At 43.1% G+C, this 22289-nt stretch overlaps 1 protein-coding gene across 5 annotated transcripts in view; it reads right to left on the bottom strand.

Moving 5' to 3' along the window:
- The window catches only part of PLB1 (phospholipase B1), a 116614-nt gene that overhangs the window by 74894 nt on the left and 19431 nt on the right, over nucleotides 1–22289 (bottom strand). For all 5 annotated transcript variants that reach the window (XM_083604453.1, XM_083604451.1, XM_083604452.1 and 2 more), the window contains 11 exons: nucleotides 20246–20283; nucleotides 19165–19208; nucleotides 18826–18907; nucleotides 18072–18123; nucleotides 16938–17012; nucleotides 15722–15784; nucleotides 14425–14507; nucleotides 13533–13611; nucleotides 12274–12378; nucleotides 10169–10255; nucleotides 3343–3411 (listed from right to left, as the gene is read on the bottom strand). In XM_083604453.1, coding sequence (XP_083460579.1) covers nucleotides 3343–3411; nucleotides 10169–10255; nucleotides 12274–12378; nucleotides 13533–13611; nucleotides 14425–14507; nucleotides 15722–15784; nucleotides 16938–17012; nucleotides 18072–18123; nucleotides 18826–18907; nucleotides 19165–19208; nucleotides 20246–20283 — 777 coding nt within the window. The remainder of the gene's footprint in view (nucleotides 1–3342; nucleotides 3412–10168; nucleotides 10256–12273; nucleotides 12379–13532; nucleotides 13612–14424; nucleotides 14508–15721; nucleotides 15785–16937; nucleotides 17013–18071; nucleotides 18124–18825; nucleotides 18908–19164; nucleotides 19209–20245; nucleotides 20284–22289) is intronic.

Raw genomic sequence — 22289 nt, 5'->3', positions numbered from 1 at the left:
GTTAATCATTTCAAATTCTGGATTTAAAGCGACCATTCTAATCTCCAAAGGCCATGGCCTGCTTATGGACTGCCAAACTCTAAGACAACCTTTGGCCCGCCAGTTGTTGCTGAACCATCATCTCCCATGATTCCTGGCCATTGGGACTGATGTAGTTCAGCAACGTCTGGAGAACCAAAGGTTCCCCACACCTGCTCTATGAAGAAGGGCACATGTGCTTTAGCATGGCCAAGACAGATGGAAACTTTCACCAACCTTGCGTTTTGGACTACAGCTGGCTGGGCCTGATAGTTGCTGTACAAAACATCTGGATAGCACCTGGTTGGTGAAGGCTAGTCTAATACTTTATTTTGTTTGTTTGTTTTATATACTGACCTTTACCTGAAGATCTCGGGGCAATTCACAAGATAAAAATACAAGATAGAATCACAAAATAAATAGTTAAAACAAAAACAAAAACAGCCCCCCCAAAAGACATTTAAAAGGCCATAGAACATTAATTAGCCAAAAAACAAAAAACAACCCCCCTCTGTGTGTGTGTGTATCTGTGTATCTATCTTTCTATCTATCTATCTATCTATCTATCTATCTATCTATCTATCATCTATCTATCTATCTATCATCTATCTATCTTCTATCTATCTATCTATCTATCTATCTATCATCTATCTATCATCTATCATCTATCTATCTATCATCTATCATCTATCTATCTATCTATCTATCTATCTATCATCTATCTATCTATCTATCTATCTATCTATCTATCTATCTCTCTCTCTGAAAAAGAAATTATTTTAGCAGATAAAACTCAGGTAAAGACACCTTAAAAGGTAAAGGGGCCCCTGACCATTAGGTCCAGTCATGAACGACTCTGGGGTTGCGCGCTCATCTCGCTCTATAGGCCGAGGGAGCCGGTGTTTGTCCGCAGACAGCTTCCGGGTCATGTGGCCAGCATGACTAAACCGCTTCTGTCGAACCAGAGCAGCACATGGAAACGCCGTTTACCTTCCCACTGGAGCGGAACCTATTTATCTACTTGCACTTTGACGTGCTTTCAAACTGCTAGGTTGGCAGGAGCAGGGACTGAACAACGGGAGCTCACCCCATCGTGGGGATTCGAACTGCTGACCTTCTGATCGGCAAGCCCTAGGCTCTGTGGTTTAACCCACACCGCCACCCGCGTCCAAAGCCATCTTACCCACACAATAAATTCCCCACCCACCCCTTATGCGTGAAACTGGATGAATTTTCTTTGCCATAACTTGGTTAAAGTTCAGAAGGGTCAGCACTAATTTTTAATAAATATCACATTGTTTTGTGTGCTGCCAGATGATCTGAACAACAGGGGTTTCTTTGTTTGTTTTTTGTAAATGATCATTGGGCAGGTTTGATATCCTGCAACATTCCCTTTGTCTTCTCCAACTTCACCCAGTCCAGACAAGTTCAGACAGAATTCTCTTGAGTACACAAGGGCAATTTTCAACTAAATAATTGCATCTCCAAATTTGTCCTGAAGAGTTTGGGGAAAACCCAGAACAGTGTTAAAGGGTGTAGGGATGGAGTTGGGGCGGGGGGAGAATGTTCCATGCACAGGGAGAAATCCTTGCACTGATGGAATAATTTAGTTAACACTGCTTTGAATACAACACTATGTGTGAATGGGTAGTCACTGATAAATTGCCATGATGTCTGGAAATTTTCTGAGTGGGAAGGCCTCTTGCTAGCTCATGCCTTCCCTTCTATGTCTTGCATATTGATTTATGTATAGCACCTAGTTAGAGCAGGCATTCTAGAAATAAATCATAAAGAGCAATAATTATACATGCAAATGAGCAATGATGGCATTTTTCTTTTCTGGGAGAAATGGCATCTCTAAAGCCATTTTCACAAATGACCTTTGAATCTCTTTTTTCATTTCCCCTTTCTGAACAACATTAAATGAAAAATTTACATTGGCTGAAAAGTACATTTGATTTCAAAATGTCTCTCTTCTCTCGTTACCAGTACAGTATGAACATCATTCAGGATTGATGCAGTGCAGACAAGCAAAATGTCTTGAGTACTACTAATGTGAAGGCACTCAGGCTACTCTTGAGGAATGCCTTTATCTCCTGTAAAGGTGCTCATAAAGGAAGATTATTTTCTTAATGAACTAAAATCGTCACCAGCTAGGCATTTAAAGTTTCTGCCCTTGCAATGCTAACCATTTGTCCAAGGTTCAATCCTCTCATCTCGCAGAACTAAGTTCCCTGTCCCTCTCCTCAGTCGTTCCACAACACACAGAATGGTCAGAACCTCAAACCTCAAAGCATTTATTGTCGTATAGTCTTCTCGCCAGGTTCAGAAAAACATCAGAAGAACTTTGCTGAATCAGATCAAAGTGTCATGAAATTCCACTCAATATTGATCCAGAGCAGATTCCAACATACAGTTAGCAGAGTAAAATCTTAAAACAAGTTGCAGGATTCCCAAAAAATAGACTAGAGGCAATTGTATTTTATCCAGCAGAGCTTTGCTGCTACTGAAGGCAAATGAGCAGAATGGTCACAAATCCAATACATTCAGGATTGGCACTGTCCATAAGAAATCCAGTTGCAGCAGACTTCACTTAAACTTACAATACTTACAGCAAGTCTAAACCTTAACACTGTATACAGAACACTACACCAGAAAGAAAAGAGATAAAAAGATAGAGCGAAACCCAGGCTCCTTCCAGCCTATTTTTATAGCCAGCATGACCTTGACGGAAAGAGATAAGAGAACCAGTTTAAGCCAGCTGTACTCAACTTCTCGGAAGGAATAAGCCAAACATCATCAACCTTCTGCTTGTTTCTTTCACACAGAGAAGCTTCCAGAACCCTCTTGAATTAAGTAGAATAGGAAAGATCTCTACACAACAGATCAATACATTCTGCACCAAGAAATGCAAACTGACACAAAGGTCTGCCAATTAAAGGTCCATCCTGCTCCCACAGTGGACAACCAACTGCTTCAAGAACCCACCAACCTGCAACCAGTGGATTAAGGGAATGGCCCTCTCCAGCTGTTGCCGTCCAGTGATTGGCATTCCGTATTATACTGCCTCTGAAAGTGGAGTGTCATCATGCAGCCATCATGACCAACAGCCACAGTTTATTAGCTGTGCCTCTACTGCAGTGATATTAAAATATGTCGGTCAAATGGGCATTTTGGAGGTAGAAAGTCTGTGATTCTGCAATATTTAGAAATGGTTGAGAAGACTTGAGAAGGGGATTGCATTTCTTTAGAGAAAGAGGTCCCTTGGGGATGGGGGGACAGATAAAATGCAAAAATTCATGTATAAAATAAAACTGCTCCTACCTGAGAAGGACATCGCACCTCGGGCATCTCTGCAAGATAATAGGGCTGCTTCTGTCCATCTGGTAACAACTGGAAGACAAGATGTGAGCACTGTGAGACTCAGGCAGCAGATCCGTTCAAAGGGTACATTTTAGCCTCTTGTAGGCTAGACCTGCAAGTTCTAATTCAAGGCAATTACCACTACATCTAATGAGGATGTAAACCTATTTCTTGCGTAAAATCCTTTAGACTGTAAATGATGGCTCATGCAGTCAACAAAATGCCCCCCCCCACTAAAAATTAAAAACAAAAACCACATCCTTGCATTTAGAAAATGAGCATGTCAGTCAGAAGGCAAAACCAGACAAAGAACAGATCACTTCCAGCAAATGATGATCATTCAAAGTGGCCCTAAGAGTTTTGCTTTCCAACTTTTCTCAACTTTTTGTCTTTGATTCAAGGAAGCTAACATCATGGAGCTGTGAGGAGCGTTTTAGATTTAGGGAACTGATTGGTTAAAAAAGTGAAAAGTGCATGCTTGGCTGGCACACAAAATAATGATTGAGAATAGAACAGGGATATAATGAAGAAAAACTGAAAATTGAGAAATAAGACCTCACGGGCAAATGAAAATTTCATGAAACTGAAAATGAATGGCTAACCAATCAAAATAATGCATTCTCAAGCTGTTAATACCGGCAGTCATTTCCACAGGTTTAAGATTAAAACTATTGTACTATACTTAAATAAAAGATACTTAAATAATTAAGGAACAAAGATTCAGCCAGACCAGAGAAAATCTTTTTCCTTTTAAAACAAATCATAGGGTAATTTCTAAAAGGGGCTTGCAAAAAAACTGAATCATGTCTTGTGGGTCACTAAAGCTTTTTCCATCTCCCTTTGAGACACGAGTAGCGCTGGGCACCATCTGGCAGGGCCATGTTTGTAGCATTGGTGAAATCTTAACTATATTAAATGGGGGCACATCCAGAGGGACAATGTCTTTACAGCCAGGTACAGAAAACATCTCAAAACCCTGCTGAGATGACTGATATCTAAATTGCTTAGGCCAAGAGGAAAGCAATCACTAAGCACTTCCATGCCAGCCGCAACCAGCTCAAACTATAATGCTGCCCACAAGGAAAAATGCACCTTGCTATTGTTGTTTGCTGGAGGGTGGTGCTACCAGCCCAGTGCTTTGCTTGATTACAGGCCCTTCCATGTGCCCTGTAAGAGAACGAAGCCAGGGGAAGGGGCTGTGGCTGGGAAAATATGAGTTGTGGGGCACTGGTTGTTCTGAAATGAAATGGAGAGTGGTACTTTGAGGATCTTCTAGAGAATAGTGCCTCCCTGGTGCCATATTAGCAGGACTATAGGACAGGAGCCCAATGAGCAAAATGAGCAGGAAGGCTCCTGATGCAAGGGCTGTTTAATATGCATTAAATGTTACATATTTAAAATGCTATGCACAGCGGTTTGCATTAAGCAGAAGGTTTAACTATAGCAAATGCAGCAAGGGGAGTGCTAAAGGCTAATTGATGACTCATCCCAGGAACCCAAGCAGAGATCTCTCACAACAGGAAGATGAAACCTGAAAACTCGGAATATTAGTGCTGGAGCCATCAGCAGCAGAAGCGCAGCTCAGAAATCCTGAACAAGCAATATGCTTGTATATGAACTCTCTTTCTGGGACCAGAGAGAGGAAAGTTTACTGAACTGTATTAAGGACTAAAAAGAAGACTGGAACCACACTGTTTGCTGTTTAAGAGCAATGAGTTGATTTGTATTTTGTAACATTTAATTTTAACAATTTTAAGACTGTTCTGCAGCAAAGCTTTGAGACTCATTCTTATGGTGGAGAGCAAATTCATTTATACTCTGTAGAAGGTCCAAATCAAGGATTCAATTCTGCAACAACTCTACCAAGGAATGGCTTACAATAGGAACTTAATGAAGTATTCCCATCTAGAGAGGAAGGCCCCACAAAACAATTAAGCCCAGAGTCTAAAATAAGCCAACTACACTGTCCCAGCCACCTGCACAGCCCTTGAATATAAGCAGGCTTTCTCCCAATTACTGTTTCAGACAGTAATTCATACAGAATAGCATCAGTATGCATAGAATTCATCTTCCCAAATCACTATAACTTTCCTGTTTCTCTGATTTACTTCTGGAGTTATATTCCCAATATTTATAGAACAGGGATTTTTGGAGACATTTTACTTTTAACATGAAAGAAGGTTGCCTATAAGGGAAACTCTTTCTCTAAATAAAAATGAAAGATACATTTTAAGAAATAATCAGACTGTCTGCATTAAACATCCGGCGGTGATGACTGCAGTATGCAAATAAGCTGCTGAATACATTTCTGTACAACCATGTGCCAGGGTTTGAATAAGTCAAAGGCAGAGATCTGCTCTCTGCTGACTGATTGGCCAGGGTTGACTGGATTTGTAGTGCAACAACATTTGGAGGGTCACAGATTTCCCACCCCTGACTTAGCAGAATGACACCCAAGTCCAAGCTGCTCCAGGATCTGGCAGCTTCCCCAGGAGTAGTGTTGTTATCAGTGTATGGCTCATTGCCAGTCCAATAAGACAAGAGAGACCAAGACTTCAAAGATGGGAATCAGCAGTGCAGATAATTTGCAAAGCATTGATCAAATGGACCTTTTAAAACACAGGTAAAACACCAGTTGTGCAAACGTGAAAAGCATTCATTGCCGTAAGTCACCATATTTAAAGTTCTTGACCTTTATGTTACACTAGTTCTCATTCTGATGGGCCGAGGTAGTTTTGCATTAGCTTGTGGGCTTTGTTATGCTGTTCTGATGGGAGCAATAGAGTCTCCTTGTCAGAGATGGGGATCAGATAAACTCGCCCTGTGCTTTTTAAATACTGACAGTATCTTGCATGTCATCTGACCTTGCACAGATTGCAGCCAACCATCCAACAGAGATTAGTGATAAAGAAATTACCCAGGGGAAATAACTTAATGCAAACCTCTGTTAACTTCTCCTGGAAGCACGAGAGCCAAGATGCTGACAGCGAAGTGGCTCTTTGTTTCTTTAAAAGTGTGGGCACTAAAACTCTGTAGAAGACCCAAACTCCTCCTAAACAAGCAAATATGCTTGAGAAAATCTGTTTGGCTTGACATTACATCCCAGGCTCATGGCTTGTCTTGCTCCAGACAAACCACATACAGTAAGCAAGCAAGCAAGCAAGTTCTTGGCTTACCACTCATTGTTTGTTTGGCAGAGACAAACCATGAGTCTGGCTTGGGCATAATGCTAAGCCAAACCACGGCTTAGGTCCCAGCAGCACAACAACAGCAGGAGTAGGGGAGGAATGAATTGACGATGATTTCCTTACCGTGCAACCAGCTTGCTAGCTTGTTCACACAAAGCCATAATACGGTTTAGTGTTACATGCAAATATGAAAGGTGGCCTTCAGCCCTGGTAAAGAAAACCTTATGTTTTCATTCTAGGGTGCTACTAATATTAGTGTAATTTTCAAAAAGCATACAAAGAGATTTGCTCATAGGGCATCAAAATAATAAAATTAGGGTAGCTTAAAAGGGAGGGTTGGTTACAAAGTGATACCTTTCCATGTAACCATCCCCTCTTATGTCAGTCAACAGCATCATCCTGCCAAATAGTGGATTTTGGAGGTCTTTGGAAGGAGAAGGCTGCATTCATCCTCCTTGGAAGGCGGCTAGATTGCCAAGTGGTAACATGAACCCTGGTGATAAGTGACCATTTGGTAAATGGTCTTCTGTATACATGCACCCAGTTGCAAGGCTCTTCAAGAAAAAGACAGGGGAAAGAGGCAGTGGCGTAGCTAGCCTCTTCGGTGCCTCGTGTGGAGGTGATTCCTGCAGCTGCGAGCGGGGCGATCCACCTGTGGGGGCGGGGTGAGCCTCTCTGACGCTTGGAGCCTCTCTGCCCCTCAGCTGTAGTGCGGCTGAGGGAGAGGCAGTAGGCAGACGTTTCAGGCAGCACAGAACCTGCAGGCACCTAAGCCACCATGTCACTCCTAACAAGTTTCATGAGTGCATTTTTTTTCATTAAAAAAACCTCATTTTGTCACACACACCCCTCAGTGATGACACCCAGGGCAGACCACACACCACGCATCCTCCTTCCTCCACCATTGGAAAGGGGGCACCCACAGCATTTTTTGGGGGGGGGAAAGTTAATCCAAGTTTCTCTGCTCAGCTGAACAGTGGCTGATATTTCAAGGCTAAAACACAAGAGAGAAAGTCAGCCATTTGTTTGCCGTGTCTATCAATCTGCATAACTAACTTTAAATTAGAATTCAGGCATGATCAGCTCACAATCCCCCTTCCTGATTAAACAAATCAAATGCAAACCAAATAACCCAGGAGGAGAACCCACTCCTGTATCTTATCAGGGCATCCGACCTGCAATAAAAGGAGGGCTGAGACAAGAACTTTGACGTTATCCTTGCAGGTGTTTATAAATGAGAGGAAGATCAAGATAACTGCAAGCAGTTCTTTTCATCTAAGCTTGCAACCTTGATTCCAGTCTTTATCTCTTGGCCAACCAGGCAAAATGCCCATGGCATTAGAGTGAACTGTATGCAAATAGGAGTTGGTGATCATCCTGGGGCTTTAGCTGTAGCTGCCGCTAATGGCTGTATCACATGGTTTTGCTTCCTCTTTCCAGGATAGATGCCCATGTACATCCAATGCTTTCAGTTGTTTCATAACAGGGCAAACAGCACTTTCCACTGCACCAGGGGTCCTTCCAATTTAGCAAGGCTCCAACACATCTACACACCAACACACCTACCCTCCAATTCATTTTTTTCCGTCTGTTATTCTGTGCAGGACGCGGTCTTGAACAATGGGAACAGGAAGAAGGTGAGAATGTTCCCGCAGTACTTTGGATGTTATAGTCTACAAGTGGGACCCATAGCAACACCACCACCACCAACAACAACAGCAACAACATTATTTATATGCTGTCCCAGCCACACTGGGCAGCTCCCAACAAAGTATTAAAAACACAGCAAAACACCAAACATTAAAAACTTCCGTATACAGGGCTGCCTTCAGATGTCTTCTAAATGTCAGATAGTTGTTTATTCCTTTGACATCTGATGGGAGGGTGTTCCACAGGGCAGTTGCCACTCCCAAGAAGGCCCTCTGCCTGGTTCCTTGTAACCTCACTTCTCACAGTGAGGGAACCACCAGAAGGCCCTCAGTGTCGTATCTCAGTGTCCGGGCTGAACGATGGGGTTGGCACAGATGCTTCTTCAGTTATACAGGACCGAGGCCGTTTGGGGCTTTAAAGGACAGCACCAACACTTTGAACCGTGCTCAGAAACGTACTGGGAGCCAATTAAGATCCTTTAGGACCTAGAATCATAGAATCATAGAATCGTAGAGTTGGAAGAGACCACAAGGGCCATCGAGTCCAACCCCCTGCCAAGCAGGAAACATCATCAGAGCACTCCTGACATATGGTTGTCAAGCCTCTGCTTAAAGACCTCCAAAGAAGGAGACTCCACCACACTCCTTGGCAGCAAATTCCACTGTCAAACAGCTCTTACTGTCAGGAAGTTCTTCCTAATGTTTAGGTGGAATCTTTCTTGTAGTTTGGAACCATTGCTCCGTGTCCACTTCTCTGGAGCAGCAGAAAACAACCTTTCAGCAGAAAACAATCTGTGCAGAGTGCTTCTGCTATCCTCCAGGACACTCCATAGCTAGCAGGACCAGTAGTCAGGGATGATTGGAGTTGTAGTCCAAAAACAGTTGGAGATCCAAGTTTCGGAAACTTTACTCTATTCCATTCTTTCCTCCCAACCAGTTTTTCATTCCGCCCCCTCCCCCAACAGTCAGTCAGTATCTTATTGCCATTGAGCATACTCATTCTTCATTGGGCTTTTTTTGGGGGGGGGGATAGGGTATCCTCTCCTTTGGTGATCTGTGCAGGACCTGAGTGTGAGAGCACTCTCCTCTCCTGCAGTCTCCAGCAACTGGTATTCAGAAGCTTTGATGCCCCCCCAACCATGGAAGAAGAGCATAAGCTATGGCACCCTTGCCTGAACATCAGAAATGGGCAGAAATAAATGAATGGCTGTTAATGGTGATGTTGCAGATTGAACATCAGACTTGGGGCTGGGAGAACCTGGGTTCAAATTCCTGCTTTGTCATGAATCTCTCTGAGTTACCTTTGCCTAATCACTATCTCAGAGGATCATCACCATGAAGATAAGAAATGGGATACACACCCATGTGATCTACCTTGTGCCTCTTCTCAGGAAAAGCAAGATGCAGCCATGAGAGATAGACAAATAGTCAGTCTGATCACAGAGCAGACAAAGTTCTTTACAGCCTTCTGAGGAGTCCATATTTTGGATAGCATGCCTGACCTAGAGTTTTACAGGAGGACCGTGAGGCGGGGATAAGCAAAACAGCAACAAAATACCTTAAGAAGGGAAGGGCCAAAAGCAGTCCAGTAAAGATTGAGCCTATTCAGTGTCCACAGAATGCTAACTGTCGGCTGAGGTGGGAAATTAGTGTGCGTGTTGGTGGGGATGTAGAGGAATGGAATATCCTGGAAAAGGAGGGTGCTAAACTCAAAACTTGCAACTGGAAAGGAAAGCGTTATTTGGCATTGGATATTTCAGCTTTGCTCTTCTCAGTGAAAGAAGCAGTTGCCAGCTAATTTCATCCTCTCACTGTTGCCCTGATTCCTGCATGGTACTGTTAAAGCGATAATACCCTCTCCAATGGTAGACCCCCCCAATGGGCCAGTGTGGTCATGCAGCCATGCTCTGCAACCTATTGAGCAATCCCAATGTATCTATTACCTCTTACCATATTGTTCCAGAGTCCAACTCCGAGAACAGCAAATTTGTTTTTCATAAAAGTCTTTTTTGCGGAATAGTCATTATCTCTTCTGCCCTGGAAGCAAAAAAAAAATCTGGTGAGAATATTACAGAACAGTTTTGAATTCACTGCCCGTTCACTCTAGCTGTGGGCCCATGTGCAGTGAACCCGGGGTTACTGGGGTCGGGAAGCAGACAAAAATGACATGACGAATCTTGGGATCAAATTGGAATCATAACTTTATTGATTACAGATTTAAGTAGGTTTTGGCTTAGGTATGTATCCTGAATCAACCAACCCAACTACTGGTCAATTCTGGGTTAAGGATCCCACCATAACACACATCAAATGCAGCAATCCCTCCAGGACACCATTTGGGAAGTTCTATAGGCTGTTAGCCCCCATCGGGGCATTCAGACAGAATCCTTCCCCCTGGACCCCTTTACCGGGGTACCCTGATAATTGATCCTTAAAGGGGGGTAGGGCTCATTCCCACCCCACCCCCTTGTTTAGACTAACGATCCAACCCAATGCCTTCTTGGAGCCAGTGTGGTGTAGTGGTTAAGAGCGATAGACTCGTAATCTGGGGAACCGGGTTCGCTTCTCCGCTCCTCCACATGCAGCTGCTGGGTGACCTTGGGCCAGTCACACTTCTTTGAAGTCTCTCAGCCCCACTCACCTCACAGAGTGTTTGTTGTGGGGGAGGAAGGGAAAGGAGAATGTGAGCCGCTTTGAGACTCCTTCGGGTAGTGATAAAGCGGGATATCAAATCCAAACTCTTCTTCTTCTTCTTTCACCAGCAAGTTGTGACAGTTGCTATGAGGTGGGCAAAAACCTCAGATTGGCCCAACTGGTCTGCAGGCACATTCCTCCCTGGTCCCAAATATGGCGACCAATTAGTTCCATAGCACATGTGCTGCCCACTTGCCATCAGGCAGGGCCAAATGTACGGGAAGGGTAGGTGGGACGTCTGAAGACTGACTGCCCTGCTGCCTCTGAGTGTAGTTGATTTAAAGGGATTGGCTGCAGATCTGACTGAAGCCAGGTGTGCCCAGGTCCAATCACCAGCTTTACCTTTTAGGCTGGCCGCAATTAAATTTCAAATTTCCTGCCCCATCGTGACCAGCTGAGGCTGATGAAGCGGTCAGCTGTTCGCACAGGAGGGTTTTGCCCACCATCCCCGGCTTTCCTGGAGCTGCGCTGGTCTGCAAATGCCACCAAGAATGGTAATTGGTCTATGTTGTTGGACTCCATCTCCCATCAGCCTTTGTCATCATGGCCAATAGTCACATGTCATGATTATTCACTCACGACCCAGCAAATATTTGACAACATGGCACCTGGGAGTTAGCAGTCTTGTTTTCAATACTTTATAAGCTCTCACAAAAAGAAGGGCTGTAGTTTAATGGTAGAGGGTGAGCTTTGCATGCAGAAGGTCCCAAGTTTAATTCCTGGCATCTCTAGATAGGGAAAGACCCCTGGCTGAAATCCTAGCCACTGACAGTCAATGTGGATTCTAGCGAGCTAGATGGACCAATTATCTGATACAATACAAAATAACTTCTTGTATTCAAAGAATGTCAAGGTAACAAAAGGGGGAAATAGATTCAGGTAGGTAGCCGTGTTGGTCTGACGCAGTAGAAATAAAAATAAAAATAAAAAAATTGTCCAGTAGTACCTTAGAGACCAACTAAGTTTGTTCTTGGTATGAGCTTTCGTGAGCATGCACACTTCTTCAGATACCATGCATGCACACTTCTTCAGGTATCTGAAGAAGTGTGTATACACACGAAAACTCATACCAAGAATAAACTTAGTTGGTCTCTAAGGCGCTACTGGACAATTTTTTAATTTTTTTATATATATATTTCAAAAGGGGGAAATAGTTTGCTGTTTTTCATGTTCCCTTTTTCATATGAAGAAAATAAAAATCATCTAGATTGCATGGATTGTCTTCCCTGACACATGGAAAACTGATTTCCCTTGCAGGCCAAAAATCATATCATCTGATTATTCTCTTCAAGGTACAGTGATTTTTCTAGGACCACCAGGTATTACCCAGAAGGAACACCTCAACCATAGCTCACACTCACTTTTGCAAGAGGCATATTTGCTTCTTGCAGAGAAGTCTGGAGAACCACGGCGAAATCATCCTTCTGGCCATACTTCCTTGATTCCAGCAGATTTTCCAAAGAATTCTGCATATAAGGATAAACAAACAGTTAACAGGATGAACTCTGTCCCCAAACCACAGAGAACATAGCACAATGCACAGATTTGCCCATGGCTTAAATGAGTTTCAGAGCCATCTCTACTGCTAATAAACCAGAATAATCAAATTATACAGTCAAAACACAAAAGTAATTCCATGAAAAAGCATCTTATGCAACCATTAGAAAACGACTCAGCGGCTGCGAGGTGAATTGCATAAGGCCGTTTTCTTAGAAAGAGCAGAAACCTAGTAATTAGATCACGTGGTTGGCCCTCCATACCCTGCATAAAGCTCAGAAACAGGAACATCCCAGCTAGCTAACAGTACACGATATGGGCAGCTTTTGCCACCTGCTAAATATTCCGACATGCTTTTGCAGTAGAGACAACATAATTAACCAGCTTGGCAAACAGAGCTTTCATTAGCTACCGCTGGGATAGCACAGATCCTCAATTCTCCCCTCTGCAGTTGTTGTAACACTATTTGAAAAATTTGGGATTTCAGCTGTCATGTATCACTAGGATATGCAGGGCATTTTGAAAAGCTTGCTCCATCACTGACACCTCCAGTGCTGGGAAAGAACCTTTTCTGCCAGTCAGCATAGGCAATGTTGAACTAGACGGACGAACAGTTACACTCTGTATAAGGCAGCTTCCTAAATATATTTTTCCCCTCCCCACCTCGGTTGCTGACACAAAATTCTTAGGAAATAACGAAGGCAGCATACCTTATGCAAATGCATTATGCAAACTAGACAGCTTTACTCAGTTTGCATAACTGATAGATTTATGTTGAAAACAAAGAGGAAGGGTTGTATATTATTTGTGTTTGGAGGCCCATAATGCGCAAGAGCTGTAGGCACACTGGCATCTGCACTGAGATTCCTGAGCTGGACAGAGTTGATCCTGGGCCAACTTCGTTGCTTGAAGAGGGGAAACCAAATTTATTCATCAATTCCCTGCCGCCATAACTTCCTTGGAGGAAGAATGCAATACAAACATGAAAGGGATACATACGTGATCCTAAAAAGATTAACGTTAAAGGGATCCAAGACTCTAAAACTATTTAGATGTCATGTCAAATTAATTTTTGGACAGATATACACAGATGAATGCGAGTTCTCCCTTGCACAGTGCTCACCTGATAGGACCATCTCCACACAGCCACCTCCAGACTGGAACAATCGTTGGGACAAAGGCATGGCTTGAGGAGAATATCCCTGGAAGTTGGCAAAAGCCAAGCCAAGCCAAAAGATAAATAAATGAAATAAAAATTGCTGTAGCTTTTCATAAACATGCAGTCTTTTGAAACAGTGTTCTCCCTCAACTACTGCTGCCCCACACTTTCTCCCCTCTAAATCTGGAGACTCCCTATGCTTTGGAAATGCAAATGGAAATCTCTGGATTTGGAGAGCCGGACAGACCACATGACCTATAAGCCCTCATTGCAATTCCATGGAGTCTCACTCCCTCCTTCTCTAGCTTAGAATTCGACATATAAAAAACAATTTTCAGTCACCCATATCAAAACACTTCCAAATCAGACATAATGTGGTGTGTTTTCCCCTAACCAAGGTGAAAAGTTCTCAGAGGTCTGCAGAAATAACTTCCAGCACTCCAAAAGGAAGACAGACCATCACAGGTATATCCAAATAAATAACTAGAATCTGTTATTTGATGGTGACGTAAAATGTGGGTAGTGGAAGAAAGCTGATTCACCAAATGACTTTAAAGTTTGGCAAAATGGCCTGAGTAGGGTCAAAGGGGAAGGTTTCCCACAGTTGGTCCTAATTTCCAACATAGAGAAAGTAGCCTGCTTTGGAAGTTGTGATTAATTGAGGTGACGGATATTTGGCACACCAAGGTGAACCCTTTCAGAAGCGCAATCAGGATGACTATTGATTTGGTATGCGGTACAGCAATCTTTTTATATCCCTGTCACAAAATGCCTCTGGAGAAAAATGAACACTCCTCACCAAGGAACACAATGAGAGCTCTTGGCTCATCAACAGCTGCAATAAAATGGGATTTACCTGACATAATTCTGATCATTGTGTAGAAGAGGTGAGACTGTGAGCAGAGGAGAATCCACCAGGTTTACAAAAACTTTGGGCATCTATAGTGATTTAAAAAAAAATGATTAGAAAAAGCTAGCAGTTGTGGGCTGTTCGCTTTCACCAGAATATTTTCTCTTAAATGGCTGCACCACTTGTATTCATCAGGGTCCATCCATATCTCAGTGTAGATTGTGACTCCCTTGTGCCTCTCTTAATTCCCCTTTCTCCATGCAGTGTTCTCCCTCAACTACTGCTGCCCCACACTTTCTCCCCTCTAAATCTGGAGACTCCCTATGCTTTGGAAATGCAAATGGAAATCTCTGGATTTGGAGAGCCGGAAGTACAGGACGACAGTAGCTGGAGGGAGGAGAATGCATCATGGCTGAGGGGGGATTGCATGACACACAAAGGGTTCACAGTCCACATAAAGCCAAGATATGGATGGGCCCTCAATTGATTTCTCTCCTGGACAAGGGACAAATAAATGAACACTGGCAGTTTCTGCTCCCATTTCCACTGGTATTCTCCAACATCACCAGTCTGCTGTTTTATTTGCTTATTGATTTGAATTTGATTTGGACACACACACATACACACAGTGGTACCTCGGTTTTTGAACATAATCTGTTCTGGAAAACTGTTCGAGTTCTGAAACGTTCAAAAACTCAACAGCCAACAGCTAGGCCTCAGGATCTTGCACTCAAGCAGAAGCCACATGGCATGTTTAACTTCCAAGGCGTGTTTGAAAACCGAAGCATTTACTTCCAGGTTTACGGCATTCGTAAACCGAAATGTTCGTCAACAGAGACGTTCGAAAACCGAGGTACCACTGTGTGTGTGTGTGTGTGTGTGTGTGTGTGTTATGGGAGTTGTTTTATACTGCAATGCAAACTAAAATAGGAGATGGATATTATAAAGAGCACTATATAAATGCCTTACATAAACAAACTAATACATTGAGATGAGATTTCTGCAGTTTAGGGAGTTGGACTAGATGGGTCATCTAGTCCAACTCTGCCATTTCATGATTCTATTATCTGAATCAGGTATTGGAAGGGGTTTTATGTGGTCCTTGTTATTTTAAACCATGTGCAGCCACACTCACTCATTCTACATGCCTATTTTGTAGTTTGTTTTCCTCTTTTAAATTTCATCTGTTATAATGGTTTTCTCCGTTTTATAGACATTATAAAATGAAATAAAATCTCTACCAAAAAAAAAAAAAAACAGAGGGGGAGAGTAAAGGTGTTGAAATCTATGAAATAGCTCTTACTTCTTCATATAAAAAATCCAAGACTTCTTCAAGTTGTTTTATGCTGTCAAGGTGGGAAGTTGTCTGTTGGAAGTGAAAGGATTTATGTTAGAGAGCGGATGAGGAGGTGATGATTCATTTTTATGCCAGACAAAAGGTTGACAAAATAGCTGTCCCCCAGCATTCACCAACATGTGAATGAATCAAGGTTGGGAACTACAGACTAAACAATTAGTGCAAGAGGTAGAATCACAACTTTCAAAAATGAAAGGCCTCTGATCTTACATAGAACCGAAATATGCCCATCAACTCTGCAATGAGAATCTAATGTTTTTACGTATCATAAAGAGGTCCCTAGAATGGCACCAAATGGAAGAACCCAGGGGCAATATATTGATCTATATTCTTCCAGCACTTTGAGAGGAAGCAATCAAGAGGTGAGCAGACAATCCAATTTGAACTAGGCTTTTCCCAAGACTGATTAATCACTGGATGAGTAGCCCTTAGCTAATAGTTTGAGGATTGCATTCTTATGAATTTTAGAGAATGAGAGAGGGGAGCGGGGAGCAACTATTGCCTTTCAAATATTCATATACAGTTATCACCTCTGCAGACTTCAAACAAAGTAATTTGCAGAGAGTTGATTAAAGCCCTGAGGAGGGAATGTTGCAGAGCCTGCCATATAACACAGGCTGTTTGGTGCAATATGCACACAAAGGTAAAAGACCCAAAATGAAAATTGTACTTTGTTCTTTGGAACGAGTTGTATGGACCAAGGATAAATGTGCAGCATTGTCAGGGAGGAAAAAGCAAACCAGAAATTAAAATAACACACACCTTCAATTGATTTGAACAACGTCCAAATGGGGGTATTCGTGAAGTTGATTAACAGTATGCAGAAAAGCAGAAATGTTCAAATATTAAGAGCAGAGCAAAAAATAAATAAATCCCCCTGAATGCTTGAATGGCTCAGTGGGGCAGGCAAAGGAGAGAATACAGAGGTATCAGAAACAAGGTAAGAAATAGGGAAAGAGGACTAGGTTTAAAAAGAAAGAGTCTTGTACAATCTAGGCAAAGCTGGAAGAAAAATACATATATTGTAGCACCTTAAAGACTCACATTTTTTATGATATGATCTGCTGTGGAGCTGTTATCCATGATAACATCAACATTTTAAACCATATTTATGAACCTAATTCCTTGGTCCATTTGGCAAGTCAAGACATGGGACTCTTACCTGAGAGATGGACGCTTGGAAAGGACATGGATGAAAAATTGTGATGAGCTTCCAGTCATGTTGGTAATCTGTCTGCTGCAGGGTAAGAGTACAAGGAAAAACAACTGTCACACTGCAGATTAATAAGGGAATAGGAATCAAGGTGTGTATGAGTGGAGGATTCCAACAAAACGAGGACTAGTACAATAGGAAGCTTATTCACTTTGGCTCTGACACAAATAATGTGGCAGCCATGTCTCTTTTTAGGACTCACCTTATTCTTTTTATTCTAAGTTGTTTTAAACTATTTTTAATATTGGGTTTTAACGTAGGGTGAAGGACAGGTAAATGCTAGTACTACTACTACTAATAGATTTTAACATATATTATGGAAGTCCAAATGCAGCTGGCAATAGACTTTGCCCACTGAGCCACCATTTTGCATCTAGCTTGACCCCCGCTAGCCACTGTTTTGCATTTAATGCCACTTACTGGATCCCAGGTTTCTAGTTAAAAAAAACCCCAAAGTAGACCCCGCAGGTATGAAACCTGCCCACCCCTGTTTCCCAGATTTGGTGTGTGCTGTTTTTCCAACTAAGAACACCCAGTGGTATCTGCCCTGCAAACCACCTTTCTTCAGGTGGTATCATTTTCACTTTGGAGGTGGGGAGGTAGATGTGAAAAATTACTGGTGTCTGAATGCTTCAGGGAGACTTTTATAAAGTATTAGCCCTTGTGGGGGAGCAGCACCATTTGGACTTTGCTACAAAAAAACAGCAACCCTGCATCAGCAACAGCGAAACCAATTCGAGAGGCAATCACAAACATAAATAAACCTTTGTGGGCCACAACTGCTCACTGGTCTATAGCATTGGTTAGGGCTATCTTAAGCATATGTGGCGCCAGGGTGCAAAGATCCACCCGGCACCCCCTCCCCCGGTTGCCCAGTCGCTGGCTCTGTTGCCCCTGAACTCACGGCGCAGAGCTGCCCACAGCAAAAGAGCCCGCCCCTGTGCTCCGACCAACAGGTGGCTCTTCCTGGGACTCAACTCTCAGCCCCGGACTCTCGGCCTGGTGCACCTGAGAGCCCGGCGCCTGGGTGCCCTGCACCCCTAGCGCCTATGGGTAAGACGGCCCTGGCATTGGTATACATACCTGGCTCCCTTTCATGTTCTTCACAATTCCTTTAGCTTGATCTAAGAGATCTCTGCACCACAAATGGAAAGGGGAAATCGTCAAACAAGCCTTTATTCTTTATAGGCACAAAGATGAAATGCTAACAGCATAAAAAATCTATAACGCCTTCCTAATCATTTTTGATGGGGTCATGTGACTTGATCCTGCAAGTACTTAGGGGCAGTAATGCTTTTAAAAGTAAAATCTTAGGCTGAACTGAATGTTACACTTCAGCCAAAGTGTACAGTAGCATTTGTTAATTATAGGCATCAGGGGAGGGTTTTTTATCTTATTTTATTGGAACACAGCACAGTAAAACCTCCCCATCTGTGACTGGGATGACAATCTGCCCCACCTCCCCACCTGAGAGGCTACGAGGAAAGCCAATGTCTCCATCATACATTTTAAATTTGAACGGAATGCAGTTCTGCTTTTCTTCAGGTAGAATGTGGGTACCTATGGCAGAAGTTTGTTTAGTGCAGAAAGCTAGAGGACTGTTTTGTATGTAGTTCCTATGCAGAATATGGTCCTGGCATGTACTGAGCAGAAGGCAACAGACCAGGTATTTGGTCTATAAAACAATTAGGTCACTGGAATGATCTAGTAAAGGTGGAGTGTTTTTTTACACATTCCTTGGTTGTGTGAAACTAGAAAGTTTTCATTTGCTATGTCTTTTATCACCCAAATAAGCCTTCCAGTTCAATATGAAGTAGCAAATAAAAATAGAACTTACAGGGTCCCACTTCTTGGCACTGAGCTGCTGTTTCGAAGGGAAGAGTAATACTGCACAGACGGATTAAACCTGCTAATAAGAGCTGCAAGACATACACCCAGTTCAGTAAATTTGTGGGCTTTGGATTTGCTTGTAGGAACATGAGATGACAATGGGCAACCATCAACCTGTTTATTTGTTTGGGTTGGTAGAAAGCAGGGAATAGGGGCCTTTGGTTGCCAAGAAATAATACGTATTTTTATTGATAAAGTGTTGGGCAATAGATTAAATTAAAGAGAGATCTCATCTGTAAAGTCAAACAGTCAATAGAACAGGGAAAGTTTAAACTATAAGTCATACCTGTTAGCGTTTTCATGCTTGCCGTGATAAGATCCCTCTCTGTGCTATAAACAAAAACAATTCATGTTTTCGTATCTGAAATAGTCATGGCATGAAACACAAGGTGTTTTCATTTGAATTTGCTTTTTTCCCTCTTCTCTCCCCCCATCCCTTTTTCCTTGTGTGGCATGCCTTCTGGACTGTAAAGGTGACTCGCTAGTTGTTGTTATTGTTATTGTTGTTGTTTTAACTCTTGGATCTGACCCACCAGTGTCTCTGGATCATGACTTCATTGTAAAGTAGGAGGAATTCCTCTTTGGTCTAACGGCAAAACACTTTTCTCTTGGCTACTAAAACCACATCTTTAGGGTTTCCCTCTGCACTGACTCCAGCCTGTCACCGTCAGGCTTTCTTCACAGCTGGTAAAGTAACTGGCGGGACACGGGTGGCGCTATGGGTTAAACCACAGAGCCTAGGACTTGCCAATCAGAAGGTCGGTGGTTCAAATCCCCGTGACGGGGTGAGCTCCCATTGCTCAGTCCCAGCTCCTGCCAACCTAGCAGTTCGAAAGCACGTCAAAGTGCAAGTAGATAAATAGGTACTGATCTGGCGGGACGGTAAACAGTTTGTGCGCGCTGCTCTGGTTTCGCCAGAAGCAGCTTAGTCATGCTGGCCACATGACCCAGAAGCTGCACACCAGCTCCCTCGGCCAATAAAGTGAGATGAGCGCCGCAACCCCAGAGTCGGTCATAGAATCATAGAATCATAGAATCATAGAGTTGGAAGAGACCACAAGGGCCATCGAGTCCAACCCCCTGCCAAGCAGGAAACACCATCAGAGCACTCCTGACATATGGTTGTCAAGCCTCTGCTTAAAGACCTCCAAAGAAGGAGACTCCACCACACTCCTTGGCAGCAAATTCCACTGTCGAACAGCTCTTACTGTCAGGAAGTTCTTCCTAATGTTTAGGTGGAATCATGACTGGACCTAATGGTAGGGGTCCCTTTACCTTTACCTAAAGTAACTGGCACACATGGCAACTGTGAAACACATCTGTAGTTAGTAATAAACATGTTTTATGGACATGATGAAAAGTTGTACCTTTGGAGGTCTGGCTGCTCCAGCTTGGTGTCCCCCACCTGTAAATAAATATACAATGATAAATGCATCAGGATTAAAAACAAACATACCTTGTCTAGTCAGTGTCTGAAGGATACACTGTGAATGACCAAAACAGAACTTTGCATCTTTTCCTGTAAACCTTTCTTACTTTGTCTATAATGGTGGGAAGGGGGGGGTGGACCTGTGAGATTGCCTGTAAAACTAAAAGCCTTTTTTAAAAAAAGGAAAGAGAGGATTGCCAAGCTGAGTAATTTTAAGATCTAGCACAGGAATAAGTCAAATGTGATTTTAATAAGGCTGCCTACCCTGTCTGTAGTTCTGTGAAGTTTTGCTATGGCCTATTGTTCAGTGTGTGTGTGTGTGAGAGGGTGAAGCTTCAGTATTACAAAACAGACAAATGTGAGCATGTGTATAATTCAGTCCTCTATATTGGATTGGGCTCCAACAAATGGAGCTTTGGGCATTGTTTGGCTAAGTCGGTGCAGTGGCTTGGCGTGTTAATTGAACCAAGATGTTTGCAGGCTACCTTCTGCGAGGGAAGACACTGGGAAGCTAACAAATGGGCAAAGGTCCCAGAGTTTAGTGAATTGAAGGGATTGGGTGTTCAGGGGCAAGAGATCAAATGAATGGTGGAGAGTAGGCAATTGAATACAGTGGTACCTCTGGTTAAGAACTTAATTCGTTCCGGAGGTCTGTTCTTAGCCTGAAGCCATTCTTAACCTGAGGTACCACTTTAGCTAATGGGGCCTCCCGCTGCCGCCGTGCGATTTCTGTTCTCATCCTGAGGTAAAGTTTTTAACCCAAAGTACTACTTCCAGGTTAGCGGAGTCTGTAACCTGAAGCATTTGTAACCTGAAGCGTTTGTAACCCAAGGTACCACTGTAAGAGGAATCTTAGGAAGGTGGAGAAGCAGACTGAGGAAAATGAGGGTGGGGAAAACAGCATTGATGCAGGAAAGGGATTCTGTAAAAACTCAACAGTGCTTATGTTCAATTTGTCTAACCTTCTTTGAAAGTTGGCATGTTCATACAATATGTTGATATGCACTTAGTCATTCAATGCCAAATCCATTGTGTGGAATTACATCACCTGTGCCTGACCTTCCTACTGCCTCACCACTCTCCTTAGCAACCCTGGCATTGGGAAGCCAGGTGAGCGATGCCACCCTGCTGCCCATGCCACCCTGCCAACCACTATTGATTAACTGGCTGATATCTCTCCTTAATAAAGTAGGTGACGCTTGGATGGTCTTTGCTATCAAGTGTCAACATGAATTATCGTGCCCTTTTAAGAATCAGTGGCAGATGGCAAGTGGAATAAGTCTACTACAGCCATCGATCTCAGAAAACAAACCAGAGAATATGCAGGGAAGCTTCCTGAGACAATTTAGCTGACTAGCAGGCAGGGACAACTGGTCGCCTTGCTAATCCAACCCTGAACTATTTACTGAAGCTGAATGTTACAGGAGATTGTAGCTCAGCATGAGACTCTTAATCTCAGGGTCAAAAGATTCCTGCATTGAAGGGGTTTGGACTCAATGACCCTTGTGGTCCCTTCCACTCTACGATTCTATGAAGTCCTGAGAATAACTGATTTGGGGTTTATGTGTGGATTTTGTGTTTTGCTCTGCCAGTTTTCCTGGTTCTGTAACAGGTCATCAAATACTGAGCGGAAGGGCCATAGCTCAGTGGCAGAACATGCGATGTGCATGCAAAGCCTACTGTCAGAAGCAGAATATGCCTCTCAAAACCAGTCACAGGGAAACATCATTGGAGAGAGGACTCTTGCACTCCTGTCCCAGAGGAATTTGCTTTTGCCACAGTGCGAAGAGGATTCTGGATTAAGGTGGCCTCTGGGCTAGAAGATGACTCAGATTTTTGCCACAGTATTCTTTCTGGACAGAGGCAAGGAGGCTGAAGTGAAACCATCAGAAAGGAGGACACAGCAGTAGCCAGAATGAGGGGCAGAGGGAAAGAGCCACATATATATACATATTTGCAATGTAAAGGGTGAGGCTGCTACA

The sequence above is a fragment of the Podarcis filfolensis genome (assembly GCF_964270895.1).
Source record: "Podarcis filfolensis genome assembly, chromosome: 3".
NCBI classification, from domain to species: domain Eukaryota; kingdom Metazoa; phylum Chordata; class Lepidosauria; order Squamata; family Lacertidae; genus Podarcis; species Podarcis filfolensis.
The sequence above is the reverse complement of the archived record's forward strand: the minus strand, read 5'-3'. Positions and strand labels throughout refer to the sequence as shown.